Source organism: Mirounga angustirostris, unplaced genomic scaffold, assembly GCF_029215605.1.
Source record: "Mirounga angustirostris isolate CCGP_5_RB_7025 unplaced genomic scaffold, mMirAng1.0.hap1 SCAF_5, whole genome shotgun sequence".
Lineage (NCBI taxonomy): Eukaryota > Metazoa > Chordata > Mammalia > Carnivora > Phocidae > Mirounga > Mirounga angustirostris.
The window spans coordinates 51,737,976-51,765,456 of NW_026991713.1; the positions used below are offsets into that span (position 1 = coordinate 51,737,976).

Here is a 27,481-nt window from a genome sequence, read left to right on the forward strand (position 1 = left end):
CTTTCACTTTTTATAACTTCTGGCAAGATCTAGTGTGAATAAAAGATAAAGTTACAGACTATGAGGCACTTAAAAAAGGGACTTTGCTTGTATTTATTTTTTCCTTTTAAATTTCAAGAAGATTAAAAGAGAAAGAGTAACATTTACACAGTCCCTTTTAAAATATAATCCTTTTTTCCCCATTGTTTTTCTCATCTGTAAAAATGGGGAAAGTTATAGCCCAGCTCAATATATAGTTTAGAACAATGCCTAGCACAGAAAAAGCCCTGTAGAAGTGATAGCTATTCTTGCGTGTTATTATTAGCTACAGCAGTATACCTCATTAGATTTTTTTTCTCAAGTAAAATCAATGTCTGTGGAAAGAAAAAAAAAAAAGTCGCCCAAACTGGTTTAACTGGTTCCTAGAGTCCACGAAGGCATTAGATGTGACAATAAATACTGGCCCACTAAACCAAAGGGGGTGGAGCTGGAAGGTTGGACAGGTCCCAGAGGGTAAGGAAGCAGTGGCTGGGAGGTCAGCAGGTGGGCGCAGGTGCAGCTCCACCCAGTCTTCTCCCCATTAGGGGCACCAGGTGTTAGGAGCACCAGGCTGGGCAAAGTGTTCCTTAGGAGTCTGGGCTGGCTTTTCAGCCCGCCGCAGATTTCACTATTCTTCCTCAAGGTTATTAGCAGCAAGCTAGAGTTCCAGGGAGAACCTGATTATTACAGTTACAGCAAAAGCCCAATCTAAACAAGCAGTGTTCTCTGCTTCTTAAAACCCAAATCCACAACTCACACTCTTCATGGAATAGCTATGTGACACAATACAAAATCCATGTCATCCTCCCTGTCTGCTTCAAATAACTGACCTTCTCCAAGGGTCCTCTGCAACAAGTCATGTTTGGCTTGAAGTTTTGTGATGAGATTACTACCTTCCAAATATTCTCTGAGTTTCTGCAAAAGGAAAGATTCGTTTTTAACTTAAAATATATTTCATGTCAGGGAACTTCCCACAGGATATCTAAAATCCAGCCACTTTTACCTGCTAGATTCTAGAACCTTGCTACTCCTGAGTGCAGTCTGATGCAGACCAGCATTATCTGCCATCATCTGGGAGCCTATCAGGGATGCAGACTCCCAGGTCCCTCCTTCCCCAGACCTACTGGAATCAGAACCCGCATGTTAACAAGCTCTCCTGGTGAAATGTATGTACGTTAAAGTTTAAAAGTGGTCTTAGAGCAGCCCTCTTTAAATCTGAGGAACTTTTACAAAAGTACTAACTCCTAGATCCTATCTCAGACGAACAGAATTGGGAACTCCGAGGGCAGACAGGAGTCTGTATTTTTTTTATTTTTATTTTTATTTATTTTTTATTTTTTTTAGGAGTCTGTATTTTAATAAAGAACCCAGGTGATTCCAATCCAACTCTAGAAGCTGTGTTTGGGGACCCCAGATCTGAGCCCCAAGAGCGTCTGGGAAGCGACAGACGTACCATGAAGTAGAACTGCTCCGTCTCCTGCTGGTTTGCTCTTCTCTTGGCAATGCTGGGCTTACTCAGGTAGGTCTCGGAGACCGTGGACTTCACAGACTCTGTGGAACGGCTGTGCTGGAAGCATTCAGAGACATCGTAGTCCTCGATGGTGACCATATCTTGTATGGTCTGCAAGGTGGCTTCGGTCGTTTTCTTAACCTGGGGACAGAACACATTTCTCCTGTTACCACATGATTTCGTGGATCCCACACTCAGAATCTACTCTGTCAGGCAGAGGTGAAGACATAGGCCCTGCCCCAAGAAGAGGAGAGAGAGACAGGTAAACAACAACCACTACCACCAATATGAAGAGAGGCTCTCTTTAATATCATTCTCAAGAGGATATTTCTGTGTATTTGGATCCTTATAAATCTCATGTATCACTGGGTACTCTCTCAATTACATTTTTTATTTATTTAAAAGATTTTATTTATTTATTTGACACAGAGAGAGAGAGAGAACACAAGCAGGGGGAGAGGGAGAGGGAGAAGCAGGCTCCCTACTGAGCAGTGAGCCTGATGTGATCACTGGGATCATGACCTAAGCTGAAGGCAGACGCTTAACCGACTGAGCCACCCAGGCGCCTCTCAATTACATTTTTTAAAGCAACTTTTTAAAATTGGAAGTTAAACTACACACAAAAAATACACACAAGTATATAGCTTGATGAATGATCAGAGTGAACACACTTACGTGACCACCACTCAGATCAAGAAATATGGTACATTACAAATCCTTGTGCTTCTCCCAATTACCACACACTCCTTTCTCCTCCCCAAAGGTAGCCATTATCCTGATGTCTAACATCATGTGTTAGTTTTAGCCTTTTTGTGCTTCATATACATGGAATCCTATAGCATGTATGATTTTTGTCTTGTTTCTGTTGTTCAACTTCATGTAGTAAGATTTATTCATTTCTTGGGAGTACAGTAGAGTTCATTGCCGAATATTCATTGTAGGAATACATCATAATCCATCCCTTTTACTGTTGATACTGACTTATTTCTAGTTTTGGGCCATTGAGAATACTGCCATGAATACATGTCTAGCATACATGAGCAGAATTGCTGCTATTTATAGGGTTTGCCAGACTGTTTTCCAAAATTATTGTTCTGATTTGTATTCCCACTAGCCCAGTAAGAGAGTTCCTGCTACTCCACATCAAGAGCTGGTATTATCAGTTTTTAAAATTTAAACCATTGTGTTGGGAGGTGTGTAATGGTATCTTATTTTGGTTTTAATATGCATTCCTCTGATGCCTGAGATTGAGCTCATTATATTACATTTAAGATAATTTGGATTTCCTCTCTTGGAAATACTTTGGTTAAATCTCTTGCTCAATTTTCCACTGGGTTATGAGTCTTTTTCTTACTTATTTGTAGACATGGATATGAGTCTTTTGTTAGTTATATGTGTTGCAAATATCTTTTCCCACTCTGCTCTGGCTTTTCACTCTAGTATCTAGATGAACTGTCTCTAATTTTAATGTAATTGATTTACCAGTCCCTTCCTTTATGATTAGTACTTTTTGGGTCCTATTTAAGAAATATTTTCGGGCGCCTGGGTGGCTCAGTTGGTTAAGCGACTGCCTTCGGCTCAGGTCATGATCCTGGAGTCCCTGGATCGAGTCCTGCATAGGGCTCCCTGCTCGGCGGGGAGTCTGCTTCTCCCTCTGACCCTCCCCCCTCTCATGTGCTCTCTCTCTCTCTCTCATTCTCTCTGTCTCAAATAAATAAATAAAATCTTTAAAAAAAAAAAAAAAAGAAATATTTTCCTATCTCAGAGCCATAAAGATACTCTTCTATGTTATCTTCTAGGAGCTTTTAATCTTCTACATTTATCTTGCACAATTAGGTCATATTCTACCTTTGCTCAAAGTCTAGTGTAAATCGGTAGCTTTATCCTTTTCCCAATGTACAGAATTTAGAACACCTTAAATTCATTTACTTATTTATATGCTATTTTTATAATGTATTATAATAGAATATGTATGTAAATATTAACATATATTTAAATACATCAGTTGTTATATATAGTCAGTATTCATTTTGCTTTATCCATATATTAGTTACATTATTTGACCTCCTTTCCTTATATTTTTAAGAGTAACTCCCTGCCTTTAGAAATTCCTTTTAGCATGAGTCTGCTGGTGGTGAACTCTTTTTTTGTTGACTAGAAAATGTCTTTTATTTCACTTTCATTTATGAAAGTATTTTTTCCTGGTTGGCAGTTTATTTTCTTTCTTTCTTTTTTGCTTAAAGATTTTAGTTATTTATTTGACAGAGAGAGATAGGAGCAGTCTCCCTGCTGAGCAGGGAGTCCGATGTGGGGCTCGATCCCAGGACGCTGGGATCATGACCTGAGCTTAAGACAGATGCTTAATGACTGAGCCACCCAGGCGCCCCTATTTTCTTTCTTTTTTTTTAAAGATTTTATTTATTTATTTGACAGAGAGAGACACAGCGAGAGAGGGAACACAAGCAGGGGGAGTGGGAGAGGGAGAAGCAGGCTCCCCGCAGAGCAGGGAGCCCGATGTGGGACTCAATCCCAGGACCCTGGGATCATGACCTGAGCTGAAGGCAGTCGCTCAACTGACTGAGCCACCCAGGCGCCTCCTATTTTCTTTCAATACATTGAAGATAATCACTATATTTTCCTGCTTCTATGTTCCTGTTGAATGAGAAGTTTGCTGTGAGTCCATTGCCACTTTGCTTGCTTCTCCAGCTACTTTTAAAGTTTTCTACATTAAAAAAAATTTTTTTATTTGAGAGAGAGAGAGCACAAGCAGGGGGAGGGGCCTAGGGAGAAGGAGAAGCAGATTCCCTGCTGAGTAGCCCGACTCGGGCTGATCCCAGGACCCCGGGATCATGACCTGAGTCAAAGGCAGATGCTCAACCAACTGAGCCACCCAGGCGCCCCTGAAGTTTTCTATTGTTTTACCATAATGTGTTTATATAAGGATTTAAAAAAATATATTCTACCTGGATTTTTTTGGACTTCTTGAATTGTGGGATATTTTTCATAAACTCTAATAAATTTTCAGCTTTTATCTCTGTAAATATTGTCTCATTTTCTATTGTTTTCCCCTCTGGGAGTTTAATTAGTATGCTAAACATCACTGTGTTCTCTATATCTGTTACCCTTCTCTTCGTATTTTTTTTTAAAGATTTTTATTTATTTATTTGAAAGAGAGTGAGCAAGTCCATGCATGGAGGGGCAGAGGGAGAGGGACAAGCAGACTCCCAGCTGAGCAGGGAGCCCAACGTGGGGCTCAGTCCCAGGACTCTGGGATGATGACCTGAGCCGAAGTCAGATGCTTAACTGACTGCACTACCCAGGTGCTCCTTTCTTTGTATTTTCTATCCTTTTGTTTTTATGCTGCATTTTGATTATTTTCTTCTGATTTGTCCTCCACTTTGATAATTCACTCTTCAGCTGTGTTGAATCTGATGTTAAAACCATCAACTGATTTGTTAATTTGGGGCACTGTAGTTCTCACTTTTAGAATCTCTATGTGGTACATTTTAAAATCTGTTATTTCACTGTTTGTAGGTTATGGTTCCCTACTGAAATCTAAGCTTGGCTTTTATCTCCTCGACCACAGTAAGTAGCTCTTTTACAGTTCATTTCTGATAATGTCAATATTGAGTTCCTATGGGCATCTCTCTGTGATCTGATGTCTGTTTGCTGGACGTTTTGGGAGTTATCTGAAATCTAGGGTGAGACTATCCTCTTCTAGAGTGAATGTCTACTTATTTTTCAAGCTAATCAGGGAACTAATAGTTCTGAATCACCAGGTTTTATTTTTGTTCAAAATATTTGATGCTCTTCCTTTTGGCAACATATGGTTTTCTCTGCCATGGACTTCAGGCTTGGCCATACATCTTGTTTAGGACAGTGAAATGTGAAATAATCAGCTGAGTGACTCAGTTCACTATTACAGGAAGTAGAAATAGTTTCAATTACTCTTTTAATCAACAAAATACTGTTTAGGGAAGAAATAATGGCAATCAGTGTTAGTTCCGATACTAAAAGAGATCACGTGATAAAATAAAACAAAAAAGTACAAAGAAAATTAACAGACTTAGTCATTATTGCTGGGGATGTGCACAATGCAAAGGAGACATATGACTGGAAAAAAGCATATTAAAGGTTATTTAAAAAAACAATACTGTAAGTGGTTACTTTAAGGAAGTCATGATTACATATTTATAGGCTGAATGAAGACTCACCACCCCAGAGGTGACATCAGCAAGACAGCAAAATAGGAGGTTCCCTTGTACATATTCCTCCCTGCCCCACTGCAACAGTAACCTGGCGGCCATCCACGGACAAAAGTGCATTTGTGGGAGCTTTGGGATGCAGGTTAAGGACTTGTAAAACCTTGGTGGAGCCCAGGACTGAGGAGGACCAATCTGAGAAAGCAGGCCTGGGCCCAGGTGGGAGGCTTGCCAACCCTGGTCCTGGCTCCTGACCCAGAAATAGGCAGGTCTCCCTGGGGACTCCATTATGGTCCTATTTGGCTTTGGTCCTGTCACCAGAACTACCTGCCTAAGGACCCAGGAAGAATCGCATCTACTTGGGCCTCAAATAATAGGCCTCCTGACTGTGGTCCCAGCTGTGGAAGGTGAAGCAGCCCGTGATGGGGTTCCAGTCCCTCTCCGCCCTGGTCATGGAGCAGTCTTCCATGTACAGGGACTTGCTAGAAGGCATGCTTCTCAGTGCTCCTGGAGGCAGACCTGCTGACCTCCATCTATCTGCAGATCTCGAAGTGGCCCTGTAACTGGCTCCAGGTGGAAGACATGTCTGTCTACGCTCCTGGAGGCAGGCATACATCTTGGTCCTGGCTATGCATCCTGGGATGGACCCGGGACAGGCACCAGCTCCCTTCAGCTGGGGTGCAGAGCCAGTCCTGCCTGTAAGGAACCTGTTCAGGAAACTGGTGGGTGTCACACCCATTCAAGCACCTGGTAACAGACTGTCTGTGGACCGACTGCGGGCCCTGAAGTGGACCCTTGTCCCAGCACCAGCCTTACTGCCCCAGGTCTTGGAGGCGGTACCATTTTCCCGGGGACCAGCAGGTCCCACTGTAACAGGCCCCCAAACTGTGGACCCAGCAGCAGCCCTGTGATTCCTGTCATTGTCAACATTTTTTTTTCCCTTTTCTCAACTTTTTTCTCTGAAGCAAGAGTGTCATGGTTAAATTTGGAATTGTCAGGAAGAATAAAGGATGTGACAGAAAACACCAGACAGGATGGCTGGGACTACATACTATCCCATGGGATGTTCTCGACGAAGAATAACACCAGCTTCTGACACACAAGTCATGTTAATAAGCCACAAGGAGGGAATATAATGAGGCAACTATGAAACAGCTAATATGAGGCTTGTAATGACTCCCTATTAGCAGCAGGAAAATGCAGTTAGCTTTGGTAGGAGAGGCCCAAAACGTGACAAGGAATTTATGAAAAACCCGAAGAATGTACAGCACTGGAGGAGTGCCCAGGTGGCTGGGACTCTGCGCTGAGAATCAAAACGAACCACAGAGAAGAGGGGACTTCTGTGGGCTACTGCAGACTGGCTCGTTTGCCTTTTTACTCATAGGACATTACAACCATTGGAGGAAACAAAACAGTTGTTTTGACTTTATTCTCTGAATACACTGTATTAGTTTCCCAGGGCTGCTGTCTGTCACAAAGTACCCAGGCTGGGGGCTTCAACAACAGCAGTTGATTGTCCTACAGGTCAAAAGTCTGCCATCAAGGTGCTGGTTCCTTCCTAGCGCCATGAGGGAAGGTCTGTTCCAGGCTGGCCTCCTTGGCTTGCTGATGATCATCTTCTGTGTCTCTTCACACAGCCTTCTCTGTTTCTGTGTGCACATTTTCTCTTTATACAAGGACATCGATCACACTGGATGAAGCCCCACTCTAATGACCTCACTTTAATTACCTCTGTGAAGACCCCGTCTTCAAATAATGTCATATACTAAACTACTGGGGTTAGTACTGCAGCATATAAATTTGGGGGGAACACAATCCAACCTCTAACACACATATTGTTTTATGACACTATGCCTTGCACATTACACAGGCCTATTCATTCTTTAAGACTCATCAGTCCATCTGTGAAGATGACCCCCAGCTCTGCCTTCCCTTCCCCACCTATTTACTTCTTGCCATGACTGACCTCAGATGCATTTCAGTGCAGCACTATATCATTTCAGATGGGTTAAAAATTACCAGAAAGAGACCAGACACACATGCACACACACAGAGAGACTGGATTAATGCCATAGTTAACTAGCCCAGGGTACAGAAACTTATTGCCAGCACAGCCCACAGAAGGCAGGAGCAGACGCAGAGCATCTGGCCATGGTCTTCCCTCGTTCCTGGTACAGATGCCAGTGACCTTGCCTTTGCTGGGTAATGAGGTGAATGATGCCAATTCCATTTCTCACAAGGACCTGCCACACCACTGAGAGGGCTATCTTGTCCATCTCCAGGGGGAGCGACTTGAGGTTAGTGACAGCTTATCAATCTTTGTATCTCTCGTCACTAGCACAGTGCTTGGGACACAGGGGATTATCCAAAAAGTTCAGTGAATGAATGGTAGAGGTTGAAGTCATCCTCCTTTCAAATCCACAGATGTCAAAGAAACATTCAGCACACACCAACAACATGTGCTTGCTTTGCTGACAGCCATCCTGAGCTCTACCACTCTATTTAGGCTGCCCTATCCCATGACTCACTTTTAGACCCTTTCTAGAAACTCTCCGCACTCTGCTTGGTATTCTTCTGGATCAAGCTGCTTCTGTTAGGGAGTTAAAGCTTATTTGAAACTACACACACACACACACACACACACACATCATACACACTGCTTCTAAAAATACATGTTTTAAAAAAAAGTGTTTTCGTGAATGACAGTTGATCCTTGTTTTCAATTTTGGTCAAGATAATGCTATCATTTGACGGATAAATGGCAGTTATCTTTTACTTAGGTTCCTACTGTTAACTTCATCAATAGAAGGTTGCAGGCAAGTAAGAAATACTTAAAAAAAAAAATGAAGTTAAAGCCACAGAGAAGATCAAAAATAGTAATTATGATTAGGTAATTATCAAGCTCCACATCTTATACCAAGTCTTAGAAGAATCTGATGATAGCCCCTAAGGGTTTGATCGCTGATTTCCATGACTTGGCATTGTGCTGCAGTCAGTGGTATTATGGGATGTTTTGGGGAGCAATGTGATTTTTCTACAAGGTATAACCAAAATCTCTCTTACTTCTCTCAGTTACCCAGGCCATGAAAATTGTTTCAAATGTTTACATAAAATCTTGTTCATTACAGTTGAAAATACCCTGTGTAAGGAATATATTTTTGGAACAGTCTATGAATTACTCCCTAGTAAACTCTTGGTTAAAGATTTTAAGTAAAGACAGGAAAATTTATAAGGGGTTGTCAGTTCATTAAACAGTGTTGCAAATTAATTGAGGAATCACAGGTTCCTCTCTCTTCCATTCCCTTCAGGGGGATAAATCTATAACTTAAGAGAAACTCATTTTATACATGAGGCTTTAGTCATGGCACAGAAGTGATCGCTTAAGAAAACTCTACCTGCTGGACCAACTGTGGGGACAAATGATCTGAAAATGGGGCAAACTACTTAAAACTAAGGCTGTACTAAAAATACTAAAAGCATAATTGCTCTACTAAGACAATTCCTTCTCCTTTTCTTTGGCTGTGTCTAGATAAAGGGCGGAGAGAGGAACTCTAAGAAAAGGGAACTGCAGTCTATGGGAATTACTCCAGAGCTAGCCTGGAAAGAAAGGAGCAGAGGGAATGACCCCCACGCTGAAATCCCTGAAACAAAGATTAAAAGTGAACTTGAAGAATATGTGCAAGACTGTGCAACATTAGATTGAAATAAGCTTAGAGAATATTTATAGTGAGAAAGGTACCAATGATTATTTAGATATAGGTTGCTTTGAAAGTGTTTAAGAAAAAGAAAACAAACAAACAAAAAATGAGGATAAAGTTGTGTGGGCAGCAGGCTCTGCTCCAATTCTATGCGTACAACCCACAGTGGGCACTAATAAATATTTGTTGGCGGGCTGACAGGAGGTTGAAATCATTAGGATTGAGGTACCAGTGATGCAAGTGTGCAGCATACTGAAACTGAAAGCTCGTATGATTTAAAAGGCCTAACAGGCAAATGTGAAGTTGTGAGGAGACAACAATCCATTATAAATCTGTATCCACCCCAAATTCAATGAAGCCCTTCTCAAAACTTCATTTAGCTTTTACTATGTGCCAGTATACTGAGGCCATTTCACAAATGCTTACTGCTCTCTTTGTTCTAAGGCCAGTGCTGCAAACTCATATATCCTCAAGGGCCAAGGAAGTAGTGACAATAAGGCAAGTGGGCTGGGTGGGGAGCATGGCAAACAGGAAGGACATGCTCTCTGTCTAAAGGGAGCATCTCAGCTCCAGCCAGTTATCATCCTGCAGAAATGCAGGTCTAGTATGATCAGACTTTCTAACTGTTTAGAAACTGGAAACATATTTTTATTCAAAACTTCTAATTTTTAAATGACAGCAACTAATTTTTAAAAATCAAGCACTGGAAAGCAAACAAAATTTGTCCATGGTCTGTAGGCTCTCAGCATGGAAATTCCCTTCTAAAAAGGCTTCCTACAGTTTCAAATGGTGCCCATTATTTGTAGTTGTTTAAGATTTGGTGAAAAGGTTCATATTCTATTTAGCTGCACTGTCCATGCTTTTTGTAAACTTGGATGAGATTCTCTTTCAACTTTTATCTTTTCACTGGGCAGTCATAATTATTTTTAGTTAACTGAACTCTTTCCAGTGAATTTTGGACTTTGTGTATATCTGTTTGTGCAGAGGCAGAGAATTATACATGTTTCTTTACTTGTATACTTTGGTTTGAGAGCAATGTGTCAATTTTTTGACCTCTATCAGTGGAGGATCAGAGGCAAATTCTTTATTTATGGTAGAGAAGAGTGCTATAAAGGACTCCAAATCAGGAATGATTGCTATCTTGTTTCCAAGTTATATCCCTTACTTTTTGCATTATATAAATGACTTGTTATAGTCTGGCCCTCACGCAAGACAGATGCAAACTGTGACATTCATCACTGTACTCCCCACACCTGGCAAAATATGTGGAACGTAGAAGCTGATGAACAAATATTTATTGTACTGAAATGAGCTGACTCACAGTGTCAAAATCCCTTAAGTTGGCTCTCAAAGTCTCTTGTCATCTGACTTCAGCTTCACCTTTGGCTTATCCTCAAGGAGAGCCTGGATGATGACCAAATTCCTCTGGGAAACCAAGGTTCTTCCAGGGCATTTTGAAATATATTGAAACAACTTTTCCCTCTTCCCTATCAATGGAAATCTACTGATTGTCGAAAATCCAATTTAAGGGGCGCCTGGGTGGCTCAGTCGTTAAGCATCTGCCTTCAGCTTGGGTCGTGATCCTGGGGTCCTGGGATCGAGACCCACATTGGGCTCCCTGCTCAGCAGGAAGCCTGCTTCTCCCTCTCCCACTCCCCCTGCTTGTGTTCCCTCTCTCGCTGTGTCTCTCTCTGTCAAATAAAATCTTAAAAAAAAAAAAAAAAAAATCCAATTTAAATCTTCCTTTCACTGGAAATCCCATTCTATGACAGTGCATTTGTCCCATGTCCAGCAGATCATAAACCACCAGTCATGCTCACTGGAAACATCAGGACAATCTAATTCATTTGTTTCTATGATAAATGCTTTTAACCCTCAGAAAGCACTGCCTGCCACTATTAGTTTATAAGGACCCTGTGCTTCTCTACATTATGCTCAAAAGGGCAAACATTAAGGGTCAAAACCTCAAAGGCCTGCAGAGGCCAGACAGGCAAGAGAAATGGAATAGTCCAATGTAAGAAAACTGGGAGTTGAATGACTATGGCAAAGTGGAATTCAAATACCCCAGCTCTTCCCTTCATGAGGCAGTGCAGGGTTAGCATCGCCAGACTTGCTCATTTTCAACAGGCCAAAAACGTGGGAGCCAAACCAAACAGGTCTGTGGGCTGCCAGTTTTGACCTTGTGTAGAACACATTATTTTCCTAGAGTTCAGAGACTGTTTCCAAGTAAAACAGCAGGAGAATACACACACACACACACACACACACAAATTGGAAGTCACTAGATGTACAAACTGTAGATCTATTAGGATCCAGTAAACTGCATCAGGCAAGTATTTTGTGATGCCTCGCCAAAACCCCAAGCTCAAAAACACCTCCAGAAGAGCAATAGCTTTCCTTTGGAAAGGCTCATCTGTGAGACTTTACACAGTGACTGAAGCCTTAATCACATGGTTGCATCTTAAACACATGTGTGAATAAGGGCTGGTTTGGTTCTGCTAGAAAGAATGGAAGACAGAAAGCTGCAAGGGATTTTGACCAAACTAGACTGGTCTAGAAACATATCACTGTTTGTTAACAGAGTCAAATATATGTTCACAGAGTTCATAACATCCCATGAGATTATAAAATAAAAGAGGGTATCAAAGTGCATTCTGGTAATTCATTTCCTCAGGATGAATTATTGTTATTGTTTTCTTTTTTCTGTCCCACATTCCTTCCTTTCAGGAATTGTCTCTAGAAATACATATTTCTGGTGGAGCTGTCAGTCAAAGGGCTCTATGCATGAGCACAATATCTAAGCTGATCCATGAAAGAATCCCATTTCTTGCATGTAATGGCTGGTCTGGAAGTATGCATGATTGAAGTAAGGCCAATAAAGGATCCTAGTTCAGAGATAAGGGCCCTGGGATGGGGTGAGATGGCAAGTTATAGGGACCATGTAGTTTGGGCTATCCCAGTATAAGGGAAAACAACTACCAACTGACATGTGAAGATAAAACTTCAAAATGATGGAAAGAGAGATTCCTGATAATATCATCAGAATACAGATTCCATCATGCCCGAGGCTATGCAAACATTGACCAATAAGTAAACTTTTTAACTTGAGTTTAGTTTGATTTGGGTTCCTGTAGGTGATGACTGAGAGCCTTAGAAACATTTGTGGTTCATATTTTAAGGAGAACGTGGATCCAATTAAATTAATTTCAGAAACAGGCAGCTGAAATGTATGACTGCTTTCTGGCTCAACATATATTTATAATTCACATTTTATGTTCTATCTACCTAAAGCCACTAATATCAGCAAATAAAGTTTTCTATTCTCATTCAAGTACTATTTTAAAATAGGATTTCTGTACTAATTGGATCAGTAATGCCATGTTTAGTACCAAAAATCTAAAGAATACAAAAAAGCAAAGAAATTACTAATTTCAGAAGTTAGGATTAAATTAACATGTCAGTCAAGTTTTATTTCCACACTATTGTGTATTCTTGGACACATATGTTGAATTTGATCATTTATGGGAACTATTTTCAGTATGAATTACAAATTTAAAAATAAAATGTGTGTTTACATGTGTATGTAGTAAATCCCTGGTAAAGGATTCATCTCTGGTAGAATATAGAATCTTTGGATTTATCTTCGACAAGGGGTATTTTAGGAACCATGATTTAGCTGAAAACGTATGATGAAGAGATTGCATTTGGAATGTTAAATATGCCTAGGTCATGTGACAATGTCTTCCAGTATACGTTAGAATTCAGATGACTTGCGGGGCAGAAAGCATGCTCACCTCCTCATTCTCGATTTTGAGCGTGGCCAGTCGGGACTGCAGCTGCTGGTACCTGAGCATGAGCTCGGCCTGGACCGGCTGCTGGGCACTGACCTGACACACCTGGGGGAATCAGAAACCACAATTACAACAGGGCCATCAAGCTGGCCTCCAGAGGCACGGGTTTCCTACTTAGATGCTGCATGAGTCACACGGATCCCCTCAAGATTCCAATGACATCTTTACTTTTAATAGCCGCCTCAAAGCTTCAGTGTTAAATACGAACACGCTACATAAGGGTCAAGGGCAGAATGCAGCTGCATGGCCTGGATACGACGAGGAAGACAGCAGCTGCAGGAAGCTTCGCTGCATCTAAGAACGGGCCAGTTGCTGGAGAGGGAGCTCTGATGCTGAGGTCTCACTGGTGGAATTAGGGATGATTAAGGGGCAGAGGGCAGAGTGCAAAGGAAGGCCCACATGAACCACACAGGCAAAAGTAGGGGAGACAGGAGAGCCTACTAGCTGCAGTCAGATAGGTGACCAGGGTAGGTTACTAACCCTCAGCTTCCTTCTCTGTGAAATGGGGATACTAAGATTTCCTACACTGTGGGGTCCTTGTGGGGATGAAGTGAGTTCATGTACAGAAAGCACTTAGAACACTGCCTGGCACAGAGGAAAGACTCAGAAAATGTAACTATTGGCATCTTTCAACCATGGCTTGCCTTCCCAATATCAGCCAAATCATGTGATTCACCATGAATGTGAAGAGGCCACTTCTTGTAACCTGATCTCAATTACGGTTAAGGTCAAAATTAGAGCCTTTTAATTATGTTATATTAAAAGTGCACCAGAAACAAAGTTTCTTTTCATGTTCCTTGTCATAGAAATGCTCTCGGCAGATGGAGGTTTCCTTTTATGGAGTCCCCAAAACATCACCGAGATTATTGCTCCCTGGCAGAACTTGCTATAAAAAGGGGGCAACAGACGCATTTTATTAAAAATAATAGTAAAAAAAAAAAAAAAGGGGAAAAATTACTAACCCAACTGAAGTCACTCATCTGTGATATTTTATCATTCTATGTTTGACATATCCGTAACTGAAAAATTATAGCAGTAATCATTTGGTTTTGGAAACATAACTCTGTGTGGGATAAGCCACCTGTCTCTCAAATTCATGTGCTATTGGCATAAAAACCGCTTACCATTTCTAATGGAGTAATTTACTCTATCAGATCAAGCAAATATAAAATTGGGTTAGAAATACAGCAGGCACACACATATCTTATAAATCTTAACACTAGATGTCTCAGAAAAAAGTATGACATTAAAGAAATCTGTCATTGGTATTGTATCTATTTTTAAAAACATACTGTCACCACAATAAGCTAACATTGAATTTTTAATCTATGAGTATTGTTTTGCACAGCTGGAAGACCAAGTGCCATATAGTGTGCTCATTAATTGGTTCTTCTTGTTTTCCCGGCCGCAGACGATAAAATACACCACTGCAACTCGTACACAGCTTAGATGGATTTTCTTCCTTGGGCAAAACAGGATAGAAAGCTAAATTCATATAAAGAACCTAAGATATATCATTTCTAAGGCTCACTTTACCAGTTTGGAGACAATGTGAGTCTTAAAAAATGTTCTGCATTTTCCCCCCTCTCTCCCATGCTCCTGTCATTTACAATTATTTTTCTTTATTGGGATCTTTAAATGAAGATTACAAGAAGTCTTCAGAGAGATTCTGTTGGGCCAGCAAAATGTTTCATTTTGAATTTAAATTTGAATGTCTACAGGTGGAGGAAGGACTAACTATCCTGAGACAGCGTAGTGCTTACAACCGAGTTTGTACATAGGTTTGGCCTCTGTAGGCATCTGAGCTCTCCACCCTTGCTTTAAGAGGTGGTTGTGGCTGGGGGCAGGGCGGGCGAAGGTGGTAGTGGTTGATCTTAGGATGTAACTAGCTAAGATCCCAAACAAAGGCAGGAGAGAGAACACTACTGGGAATTCTGACAACTCTTAGGTTATAGCAGGTGAAGAGTAACTAATACAATGAAAAGACAATTCATTGGTTTTAAAACAATCAATTACTGACCTCATCACCCATGTGAGACTGAAACTCAAACTTCATTGGTGGACAGAATGCAGCAGGGTACATCTCCATGAATCTCTGCTTATCACTCCTGGGCTCCAAATTGTCAACTGCATTCTCAATAATGTCCAAGCCTTCATGTCTGGAAGTTTCAAGATTATACTCTGCAGACAGATATGTTCTCAGGGCCCTGTTCAGACTTGCATGGTAGCCAAGATCACAGCACTTAAAAAATAAAAGAATACCATATAAAAATTAACTCAAATTGGATCAAAGAGCTATATGTGACAGCAACAACTATAAAATTCTTAGAAGAAAACATAGGAGTAAACCTTCATTATCTTGCACTAGGCACTGATTTCTTGGATAAGGCAAAAGTACAAGCAACAAAAGAAAAAATAAATTAGATTTCATCAAATTTGAAGACTTGTGCTTCAAGGGCACTATCAAGCAAAACGAATACCCACAGAATGGGACATTTTTTGCACATCACGTATCTAATTTTAAAAATTTGTATTTAGAATAAAGAAATCCTACAACTCAATAATGAAAAGACAACTAGCCCACCTAAAAAATGAGCAATTGGACAGACATTTCTCAAAAAACATACAAAAATGGTCAACAAGCACACGAAATGATGCTCAACATCATTAGTCATCAGGGAAATGCAAAACAAAACCACAATGAGATACCACTTCACACCCAGTAGTATGGTTATAATAAAAAAGATAATAGGCATTGGGAAGAATGTAGAGAAACTGGAATCTTTTATATGCTGCTGATGGGAATGTAAAATATTGCAGCCTCCTTGGAAAAGTCTCGCAGTTCATCAGAGAGTGAAACAGAGAGTTAACATATGACTTGGCAGTTCCATTCCTAGTTATACAAGAAAAATAAAAACAAATTTTCACACAAAAAAACTGTACATGAATATCTGCAGCAGCATTATTACTAATAGCTGAAAAGTGGAAACAATCCGAATGTCCAACTAATAAATAAACAAAATGAAACATTATCCAGTCACAACAAAGAAGGAAGTGCTGATACATGCTACAACATGTAGGATCAACCTTGAAACATTATGTTAACTGAAAGAAACCACACCTTGTAGGATTCCATTTATGGGAAATGTGCAGAATAGGTAAATCTACAGAGATAGAAGGTAAATTAGTGGTTGCTAGGGGATGGAGGAACTGGGGGGTGGTGGCTAAGGGCTGTAGGACTTCTTTTTGGAGTAATGAAAATATTCTGTAATAGATCATGGTGATGGCTACACAACTTTGAATATACTAAAAGCCAATTATAGATTTTTAATGAATGAACTATATGGTACGTGAACAGTATCTCAAGAAAGTTGTTAAAATATAAAAGCAGCAAAACCAAATACTGAAAGGAAATAATGAAAAAACAGTATTTAAATTTCTTCATGCTTACTGATACTATGATTTATTGAAATCCTTGTAGGACATAAACATACTAACTGTAATCTGGATTTTTACAATTTACTGACGACTCCATAATAATCTGTACTCTTTCAGAAGTGAGAAGAACAGGTTTGAATCTGCCAAAAAAGTTCAGGACCTAGAATAAAATTTGTAAATAAGAAATGACTGCCAAAGTCCTTTTAGTGGAGATAGAATTTTGGGATTCTTAAATCTTCATCATTACCTTTAATTTGTATTTGCATTTATTTTTTCATGTTGCATTTTAAGAAATATAATTGAAAAAATATAACTCTGGATATTGGTCAGTTATAAATTACTGAAAGAATTTTAAATTTATACATAGAAGCAATATAAATCTCTTAAAGAGGAAGTGGTCTAGAAAGGTACAAAACCAGGTCATCCCTATATTGTTCCAATGCAATTCAATCAATTCAATTTGATTCAATTCAACCCACTAATTGGCCATCTATTAGGTGCATGGAAATTTGCTAGGCTCCAGGAATATGAAGATTGGAATACAGTAAAACATAATCTTCATTCTCAAGGAATCTGCATTTAGGTTGTTCATTACTTTGCTACTAAGAGAGTAGTAGAGGGGCACAAAGGAAGTAACCTCTGTAAAAGGATGCATCCACCAAGATATGAACCATCAGACTGACCTTTATGAAGGCACAGATTCAATCACTGACCTGTCCTTAGAAATGTTAACATATTTAATTCTACCCTCACCCTCCAATTTCAGAATTATTAAATTTGGGATTTTTCTATAGAGATATTCTAAAATCTTGCTATTCGAAGTATGGTCTGTAGACCATCAGCATCACCTGGAGCTTGCCAGAAATGCAGAATCTTGGGCCTCAGCCCTGACCTGCTGAATTAGAATCTGAAGCTTAAAAAAAAAAAATCCAGGGGCGCCTGGGTGGCTCAGTCGTTAAGCGTCTGCCTTCGGCTCAGGTCATGATCCCAGGGTCCTGGGATCGAGCCCCGCATCGGCCTCCCTGCTCTGCGGGAAGCCTGCTTCTCCCTCTCCCACTCCCCCTGTCAAATAAATAAATAAAATCTTAAAAAAAAAAAAAATCCATAGGTGATATTATATGCACACTGAAGTTTGAGAAGCACTGCACTAAAACATTGATTAAAAAAAGGTCCCATAACCCTGTCCACTGGGAGTGCTGTTTCTCCAAGCGGGCAAGAGAATCAACTTGAGTAAATATTACTTGATTTAAAAAAGCAGAAAGAAGCTGCCATATCACAATTACAAATATAAGCAAAACAAGTGTGAAATGCAGCAGTCTCATCACTGGTACATTTTCAGTGGAATCAGCTGCACTCAAATATAGAGAATAATTTCCAGCTAATTAAAAAATTCTAGTCTCAGATGAGAAAAGTCTTCTTTTATTTCATTTGCTCCTCGAAATTCATAAAGGTTCTGTGTAGCCATTTTATACACATCAGAGGGACCGAAAAATTATTCTTTCAGTAATACCTCATCTTGTGCGAACATGAATTGGTAAAGGAAATGGGCCTCATTTCTTTGAAATGTACTAGTGCTTCAAAACACCCAACTATTTTGAAAGAAGACCAATTCGGCTTGATTATAATGAAGCAGATCACATAAGCTGCTTTATTTTATGAGTACTGGTTCCCAGTGGGAGTTAACAGAAAATTGACACTGAGGAAAGAAACAACCTAGAGAAAATGCTCCCCTCTAAACCAAGTCTCTTTTCAGCTCAGAAAGGTTTGAAAGAGAGGAAGAACAAAGGAAAAAGAGGAAGAAAAATAAAGAAATTCAACCCCAACTACCTAATTGAAGTAGAGTTCGGAAAAATACATGTTTAAGTTTTTATTATTCCCAGACTTAAACAGTTTGCTCCTCAAATTTCTAAGAGTTGCATCTTTGGGGAGGAAATGTCAAAATTACAACAGTATTGTGCATGCCACTCAGTTCACCCAGGTGGATTTGGAAGCACTAGACCTAGTAAGGTAGCCGGCTTTCATTGGTGGTTTCCTAATATGCTGGGGAGAAGTATGCATGTGGCTTCTTATCCAATCCAGAGGAACCCCTAGGTGTCTTCTGGACTTTGAATGCTATACCTCATGTGGAAGTTTCTGTGATGAGCTTGATGGACAATTTCCTTCTCTGATCCCTACGGAGCTTAACAGTCTGTAAAGTCACTTAATTAGCATGATTCTGTTACTTCTGATATGCAGTGTTTTCTAAGCTCTAGGTTTTTCAAGCGTCCTTTAAAAGAAACATGAATAAAATTCTTATTCTAGGTCTCCTGAGACAGCAAGGCCAGTCACAGAATCGCCTTTTTTTCTAAACTGGATGCTAAAATGACACTGGATATGTTAAGATTCACGATACTTGGTTAAAAGGCCTAAAGTAATTCTATGGAGGTTATGAATTATTAAAGACACTATGAAAGACCAGCTTCTGCACAGAGTTGAGTTATAACCCAAGTGCATTTAATGATGAAAATACATAAGAAACCAGTAAGATATTTTATGAAAACAAACAGTACTGTTCTGATGGATGAAAAACTGAATGGATACATAAAATCATGAATTAAAACTGGGGAAGGAAAGAGCATTGGAAGTAGAAGGGTATTTTTTGGTTTTGTTTTATTTTTTAATATTCTAACAGCTGCCAAAATATATCCCACTAGGTATTACTAGTCTAAATCGTAAGCCACAGTAAGCTAACTTCTTTAGGCAAAAGGGTTGCAAATAGTTTCAAAAATAAAGATGAAATTCAGGTTTTGAGGACTGTCACAAATACTTTGATTTGTTCCAAAGGCTGAGAGGCCAGCTGAAATATACTTGGTGGTTATACAGTCATGTATAAATGGATCACAGCTATTCAGGAAGATAACTTGTTTATTTGTTTGCATAAACTCTTACGACATAAGAAGTCCTATTGGGTAGAAGGCTGGTCCTAGATGGGAGTGAAGATAATGGAACTCCAATGGAAACAAGTCCCACACACGTGTTTTCAGAATAGTAATAGCCAATGTCATTTGCAGGGCAGGCCCAGAAGTGGCTGGAGGGCAGCCCCAAGCTTCTATGTGACTGCAGAATTAAACAGTTTTCATGAGAACGGAGAGGGAAGGAAGTCTTCTGCAGAAGTAGTCCACCTTAACCTCATCATTCCTGCCTCCATCGGAAAGGCTTCCATGATCTTTGCCCTGGGTTCCATCTCTGGCTTCTCATTAATAAGCTTTGGCTTTGACCATTCCAGAGTCAAGGACATTGGGTAAAGACTTGGCCTACCCCTTGTTTTGAGTCTTTCTACAATAGTGCAACCTGAGCAAACAACTGCAAAAACAGCTTTCACATAACTTTGGGTAGGCTTTCCAAGGACCAGAAATAGGTAAGTTCACAGCTTTTGCTGCAAACGAAGAAAGTTGATGTCTTCTGAATAAATTATCTTTGTCCCTTACTATTTTCCTCTCTAGCTATTCAGTGTTTCACCTCAGAAACCACAAACTTGTTTTGTGAGAGATGGGCATCTCATGGGACTGAACAGGATGTTTAAAATTCTACAGGCATCTTTTACACACATGCTCTCATGTCTGGGTTCCTGATAGTCCATAAAGAGCTGACAATTTAATTCTCGCTGCTACTTTAATAACCACGGCCAAACATTTAGCAAAACTTGTTCTGAGTTTCTTTTGTTCAACAAAAAGGCCAAAATGGTACACTGAAATGGATACAAAGTAGGAAACAGGAGGAGAACGGAGGTTGCATACGCCTGAGCCAATGAGTAGGACCAATAATCATTTGTGGCCTAATGCAGCTCCCACTCCCATAGGCAATCATTTCTCTCAGAGAAGCTGCCACCAGATGCATTTTTCCCCAGGCCAAATCTCTATAACTACCCTGAATCAAATCACAAAGGAGGAGAGAGAAGAAATAAAGTAAGCCCAAACAAACAGGTCTTAACAAACAGGCTGGTAAATGCCATGGAGAAGATAGAAAAACAGGGAGTGCTGGGGAAAGGGTGTTGTTCTTTTTTATAGGGCAGCTGAGTGCAACATGAATGAAAAGAAGGACTCTATCTGGCAAAGCTCTAGAAGAGTGTTCTAGACAAAAAGTAGAAAGGCCCAAGGCAAGGGTCTGGGGAACAGAAAGGCCAATGTAGCTGAAGCATGGTAACTAGGAGGAAGCTGAAGAAGATGACACTGAGTGGCAGGTGGTCGCCAGTTCACATGGGTCTTGGTGAAGAGTTTAGATTTTATTCTAAAGACAATGGGAGACCTTTGGAGAGTTTTAAACAGGGATCAGCAGGTCTAGTTTATCTTTTTTAATACACTGGCTGCTTGGGAAGAGAATGGATTACTGATTAGAAGGTCTTAGAAGTTGGGTGCCATCTCAGAAAGCTAAGTGCAGGCAGGAGATGAAGAGCTTTGTCTAGGAGACAGTGCAAGCAGTAAGAAACAGCAGGTTTGGGATATTCAGGAGACACAGATGACAGGATTGGCTGATGCATTTATATGTGGGAAATGCAAGAACTGGGTTTTCGGTTTGCACAAATGGGTGGAAAGGTGTGCCACTTACTGAGGTGCAAAAAATGGTTAAGAAAAAGTTGTTATGTGTGTGAAGAATGAGGACAATGATAGGGGCAAATGGGTATAAAAAGTTGAGTGTATGACATGTTCAAGATACCTATTAGACATCAGAGTAGAGATGTCCAGTAGGCAGTTGGGACATACAAATCTGAAGTCCTGGATGTTGATCAAGGCTGCTGATAAAAATCTAGGAGCCATCATGTGGTATTCAAGGCAAGGGACCAGGAGGTAGAAAGCCAAGGAACATGCCGTAGGTGACTTTCAACATTCGGAGGTCTGGCCAAGATGGAACACTGAGCACTGGAGACCGAGAGCAGCCTATGCTGCACGTGGAAAACAGCAGTTTCTTTTAACAAAAGCCCACGGCATCTCCACTGGAAGGAACTTTTAAAGCCATCTACTTCAGTCATCCAACTCATTTCAGTTTTTAAATACGCCTTCAATCACAAAGGGATAAAAACATAAATCAGTTTACATGATAACTACACTATCCTAAGCCATTTACTATGATCTCTCTATCATCTTCCTAATAAGGGTTCAGGCCTAATGGGGACCACAGTATTACAATTTGGCAGGTTTTCATGGATAAATCTAAATACCATTATGTATGGGGCTAAGTCAAACTAATTAAGAAAAATCTGAACTCTGAATAAGTTGCTTTTTAATTAAACACATGTCTCTAGAGACAAAAGGATAAGGCTAAAAGCTTTAGGACAGCTGATTACTTAGATAGAGTGAACACGGCATGGAGTATATGATGTAATCTAATTTCAATTTCATTCTGTATAAATGGCTAATAAAATACATGACAGATATCTTTACCAAGAAAATGAGCTGCAGGGCGCCTGGGTGGCTCAGTTGGTTAAGCGACTGCCTTCGGCTCAGGTCATGATCCTGGAGTCCCGGGATCGAGTCCCACATCGGGCTCCCTGCTCAGCTGGGGGTCTGCTTCTCCCTCTGCCCTCTTCCCTCTCGTGCCCTCTGTCTCTCATTCTCTCTCTCTCAAATAAATAAATAAAATCTTAAAAAAAAAAAAAAAGGGGCGCCTGGGTGGCTCAGTTGGTTAAGCGACTGCCTTCGGCTCAGGTCATGATCCTGGAGTCCCGGGATGAGTCCCGCATCGGGCTCCCTGCTCGGCAGGGAGTCTGCTTCTCCCTCTGACCCTCCTCCCTCTCATGCTCTCTGTCTCTCATTCTCTCTGTCTCAAATAAATAAATAAAATCTTTAAAAAAAAAAAAAAAGAAAATGAGCTGCAGTAGGGGATTATTCTGTTGCCGTATTCTACAAAAGTTACAAAGATTATCCTTCAAACTCCAAAGTGACCTGCAAACTTTTACAGGGAGTGACTGGAAACCGTGAAACTGTACTAAAAGGATAACAAATACTTTATCATCACTGGGCAGATACTCTGGGACAAAGCACCAATGGAATTCGCTGTTGAGGACTTTGTTTCTCTGAATACCTTTTGAGGGTGGGTAGGTGTGGAACTGGACTGAAAGAGGCTACATTACCAGTTGTTTGAAGAATTCCAGATATACAGAATGCTGAATTTGACTGCACATCTAGGATTATGGGAAATAAGACTTGTACTGCCCTCTTAGCAAATTATAATCACTTGAAAATTTCAGCATTCAATTACAAATATTTGTTGCCTGCATGATTTTTCTTCTGGGTTGTAAAGCTTGTAATGCATCCTAATTCTGAATAGAATTATTTACAGCCTTTTTTGCACTTATTGTTGGAGATAGTAATGATTACAAATGTGAAACCTATGATTTATAAAACTACAATCGATTTTCCATTATAATTATGCCTTTATTCTCCCAAACCAATTACATTTCCTTTGGCCAATATTTGCAATATATTTCTTATTAATTTGTACTTATTCTTTTTTTAAAAGATTTATTTATTTGAGAGAAAGAGAGAGCGCACGAGCATGTGAGTGAGGGGAGGGGAAGAGGGAGAGAGAATTTTAAGCAAACTCCCCGCTGAGCTTGGAGCCGACTCAGGGCTTGATCCCACAACCCTGAGACCATGACCAAGCTGAAATCAAGAGTCTGACACTCAACCGACTGAGCCACCCAGGTGCCCCAAATTCGTATTTCTTCTTCAAGTGACATAATAAACATCCTTTTTTGTTGTGAAATTAACTCTCTGTCTCACATGATTTCAAACTAAGAGACTGTTACTCTACAAACTAAAATTTACCTTGGACCTTCTTCTACCTTATTAATTTGTATTCTAAAAAAGCATTTTGCTGCTGAGGTAAATTATAGCTCAGTTTTGAGTTCCGAATTAGTGTATTTCCGATTTCATAGGATCTAAACTCAAGAAGTTTCAGAATACCCCCAGTTTGTTGCAAGGGGCAAAAACTTAACTATATCATGGAGTAATCAGAGTCACATCACCCCAAGCTAGTGATCAATTTTAGCATCACTACTGGTGGGTTAAGACATAGCATCATCACCTATGGTGTAATCTGTTGCAAAGTGCTTAATTTGAACTCATCAAGCCTTTATATAATGTTCACTTTGTAGGAAATACAGGAAACAGAGAAACAGGCTAACTGACACAACAAAGAATAGAGACAAATTCAGAAGCTGAGATGTTCTGAAGAACTGTTCATGTCTCCTCAACAAGGGACTTTGTTAGATTTAAGAAAAAAAAAAAAGACTAATGGAACACATCACACAGATGCAATGTGTGATACTAAATTTGGTCTAGTCTAGACACACTAGCTGTGAAATGTTTTTTTGGGGGGTCATAAAAAGGAATATGGTCTGGCTATTAGAGGACTTAACAATGTTCTGAAATGGAAAGATGGGGGTCAATGATTGAAAAAAGTAGGTTAAAAAGCTGTGTAATATGATTTCATACTCTTCTGGTATAAAAATGTATATATACATGGACACAAAAAAAGTCTACATGTTAACAGTGATGATCTGGGGTGGTAAGAAGGTGATCATGTTATTTTTGCTTATAAATTTTTTTCTAATTTTCTACAATATACCTGTACTAATTCTGTAATAATAAAAGACTAGTTTTAAAATACAAATTCTAGGGGCCTGGGTGGTTCAGTCAGTTAAACATCTGCCTTCAGCTCAGGTCATGATCTCAGGGTCCTGGGATTGAGCCCCACGTTGGGCTCCATGCTCAGTAGGAGTCTGCTTCTTCCTCTCCCTCTGCCCGTCCCCCCACTCATGCTCATGCCTTCTCTCTCTCTCAAATAAAATCTTTTAAAAAATAAATAATAAAATACAAATTCTATGGAAAATTTGTATACTGTTTTTTTATACCAATAGATCCATTCATCATGGTCTAGCATAGGAAATTTATAAGAAAAGAGATAGATTATTGACATGAGTAGAAACCAAGGGAAACTGGAGGTGTATATAAAGAAGGTCTCAATTTGAGTTCTTATTTATATTGCTTTGATTCAGTCAAGACACATTTAGTATCTTCCATGTCATTTCACATATAAAACGTTAAGCATTAAAAACGTTATCTTGACTTTTTCTCATTAGAGAAATAACAACTCTTCCAATAATTATTAGATAGCTCACTATAAAAGTGATTTTGCTAAATAAGCTCACAAAACATAAAGGATTCTAGATGCCTTTGCATAATAATCAGTCTTTCTTTTTCACAAGGAAGGGTCAAGCTTAATGGTTTTTAGGATCACCACTATATATGCAAATTACATTCCTACAAAATAAGCAGCCATTTTAGAAGGTACACATTCACACTCTGACTGCCTTCAAAGTGAGTCAATGAATGCATAATTTTCACTAAGAGAGGATTCAATTTCAGTTGACTATGACAACAAACCCATTTCTTTTAAAATTCATAGTGAAGTTGTATTATCTGAGAATTACTCCCATTTTATTTTTTTAAAGATTTTATTTATTTGAGAGAGAGAATGAGATAGAGAGAGAGCATGAGAGGGGGGAGGGTCAGAGAGAGAAGCAGACTCCCCGCTGAGCAGGAAGCCCGATGCGGGACTCCAGGATCATGACCTGAGCTGAAGGCAGTCACTTAACCAACTGAGCCACCCAAGCGCCCCTGAGAATTACTCCCATTTTAAATGTAAGGCTGATCTTTTAAAAGTCCACCCTTTCTTAAAATTGAAAATTACTTGATATATTTAACCATTACTTATTTACATCAGAGTTAATTAGATTTGGAGGTTAAGAAGTCTGAGTATGAAGCCTACCACTTACTAGCTGTGTGACCTTCGACAAGCTATCCAGCCTACATAAGCCTCGGTTTTTTGCTCTATAAAGTGTAGAAAATACTGTTTACCTCACATGGTTTCCAACGATTTCATGAGATTACGCTTGGACACCTGCCTGTCACATAGTAAGAGCTCAATAAATACCTATGACAATGAAGATGACTCTCCTGAAGTGCTAAGCCTGTCCTATGGGTGCCATTAATATTGAGGATGCTACTGTCCTTTCCACAACAGGCATCTCAGTCTTACCACACATGACAGAACCACTGCTCCCTGCCCTTTGACCCACATCTCCCCATGGTCCCCACCCCTGTAAAAGGCACCACTGTTAACCTAGTTACTCAGGACCTGAGCTGAGGAGTCCATTTATCCCTCTTTTCATCTACTATATCAAATTCCTATTCAGTGTATTTTGAATCCAACCAACCACTTCCCACAAGTCTCTTGCTGTCACGCCAGTCCAAATCAACACTGTCTCTAGCCTGGACAATTGCAAAAGACTGTTTTCACTCTCATCACCTCCCTCGGTCTGTTTTCCACCCAGATGCCAGAGTGAGTCTCTAAAATGTAAACACGTGATGTCACTTCCTTGAGTAAAATCCTCTAGTGGCTTTCCACCACACTTAGGACACAATCTAAACCCCTTTCCCTGTCCAAAAGACCCTAAGTAATGTGGCTTCTGCCTACATTCTCTTTCAGAACCTTCCTCCTCACTGACTCTGCTCTGGCCATACTGGCCTCCTGCTTTGCTACTTTTTGAGCATCTTGAGCTTACCAAACACGCCACTGCCTCTATACCCCGAGCCTTGCCAGTCCTTCTGTACGCGGGATTCCTTCCCCATCTAGGCATGTGGCTCTCCAGCTCATTTTCCTGCTCAAACAGCAGGCTTTTCCTGAATGCCATCAAAGGAAGCACACCCATAGTGCTTTTACTTTTATTTATAGCATGATCACTACTATATAATGTGTGTGTGTATATGTAAATATGTATATGAGCGGACGCCTCAAATAGTACATAAACTCCTTGAAGACTAGAACTTTGTTTTGTTCACTGCTGGATCCCCATTGTCAAAATTAGTGCTTGGTACCTTGCAGGTGGTAAAAAAAAAAAAACAAAAAAAAACTTTTCGATACATGGAGACTTTTTCTTGTGTTAAACTGGCTCAGGTCTAGCCAAGTACTCCAAAAATAAGCCCCAAACCAAAAAATAAGCAAGTGGAGTAGTTATAGAGAATTAGTTCTATATTCCATACACTTTGCAGAATCCCTACAAATATAAGTTTGAAAACAGGGGTCATAAAAATTGTTCATTTTTATTAAAAAAATTGAGCAGTCTAGCAGGAAAAATTCCTTTCATTCATCAGAGTGCTAAAAGAAAATTACTCGATTAAAATACTGATAAGAAAGGAAGAGAAAAAAGTTTTCCTGGGTTTTATTTATTAAAGGGTTCTGTATAAAGAAATTATGATAGTATGAGATAAAAATAGTTTTAGACTCAAAAAGGCACATCAGAGTGTTAATAAACCAAAAAATAATTTCCTTACTTAACAATTCTTTTGCAAAAGTCCCAAACTGTGGCTCTAATATAGCTAAATTCATGAGACATTCACCACAAAAATAAAGTTGCTTTAACCTACTGTGTATCTAAATTATGATACTATGAGCCACAGGAAAAAAATTTTTATCATATCTTAAAACTTTTTAATTCAATCAGTACAAAGCAGCACATGAGTAAATTTCCAGCAGATAACTCTCTGAACCTCTACCACTTCTCTGTGCTTTTCTAACAACACAATGCTCTTTTTCTTTTATTTGCAGAGATGGACATTTTTGGACTGGGATTTCTGTTTCACCTGTGCGGTCTCCTACAGTGCTGGCGGTTTTCTGAATGAAAGAATGATCAGAGGGTTAAAGCCGGGGAGTCATTGCAGTAAT

At 39.8% G+C, this 27,481-nt stretch overlaps 1 protein-coding gene and 1 long non-coding RNA gene across 30 annotated transcripts in view; one reads left to right on the forward strand and one right to left on the reverse strand.

Moving 5' to 3' along the window:
- Positions 1-27,481, reverse strand: part of SRGAP1 (SLIT-ROBO Rho GTPase activating protein 1) — a 316,037-nt gene that overhangs the window by 101,793 nt on the left and 186,763 nt on the right. For 21 of the 22 annotated variants that reach the window (XR_010411473.1, XR_010411472.1, XR_010411471.1 and 18 more), the window contains exons 7-10: positions 15,300-15,521; positions 13,223-13,324; positions 1,472-1,669; positions 849-933 (exon numbers count right to left, since the gene is read on the reverse strand). Coding sequence is in view for 13 of the 22 variants with exons in the window: in XM_064590952.1 (XP_064447022.1) it covers positions 849-933; positions 1,472-1,669; positions 13,223-13,324; positions 15,300-15,521 (607 nt within the window). In the remaining 9 variants the exon portion in view is untranslated. The remainder of the gene's footprint in view (positions 1-848; positions 934-1,471; positions 1,670-13,222; positions 13,325-15,299; positions 15,522-27,481) is intronic. The other variant, XM_064590954.1, reaches the window with a different exon arrangement.
- The window catches only part of LOC123843558 (uncharacterized), a 49,058-nt gene that overhangs the window by 19,455 nt on the left and 2,122 nt on the right, over positions 1-27,481 (forward strand). For 2 of the 8 annotated variants that reach the window (XR_010411479.1, XR_006790607.3), the window contains exons 3-5: positions 1,363-1,790; positions 5,063-5,113; positions 9,260-13,227. This is a non-coding gene — a long non-coding RNA (uncharacterized LOC123843558). Of the gene's footprint in view, positions 1-1,362; positions 1,791-5,062; positions 5,114-5,725; positions 7,826-9,259; positions 13,228-19,767; positions 20,949-27,364; positions 27,477-27,481 lie in introns of those variants that run through there. The other 6 variants (XR_006790609.3, XR_006790611.3, XR_008505957.2 and 3 more) reach the window with 6 other exon arrangements.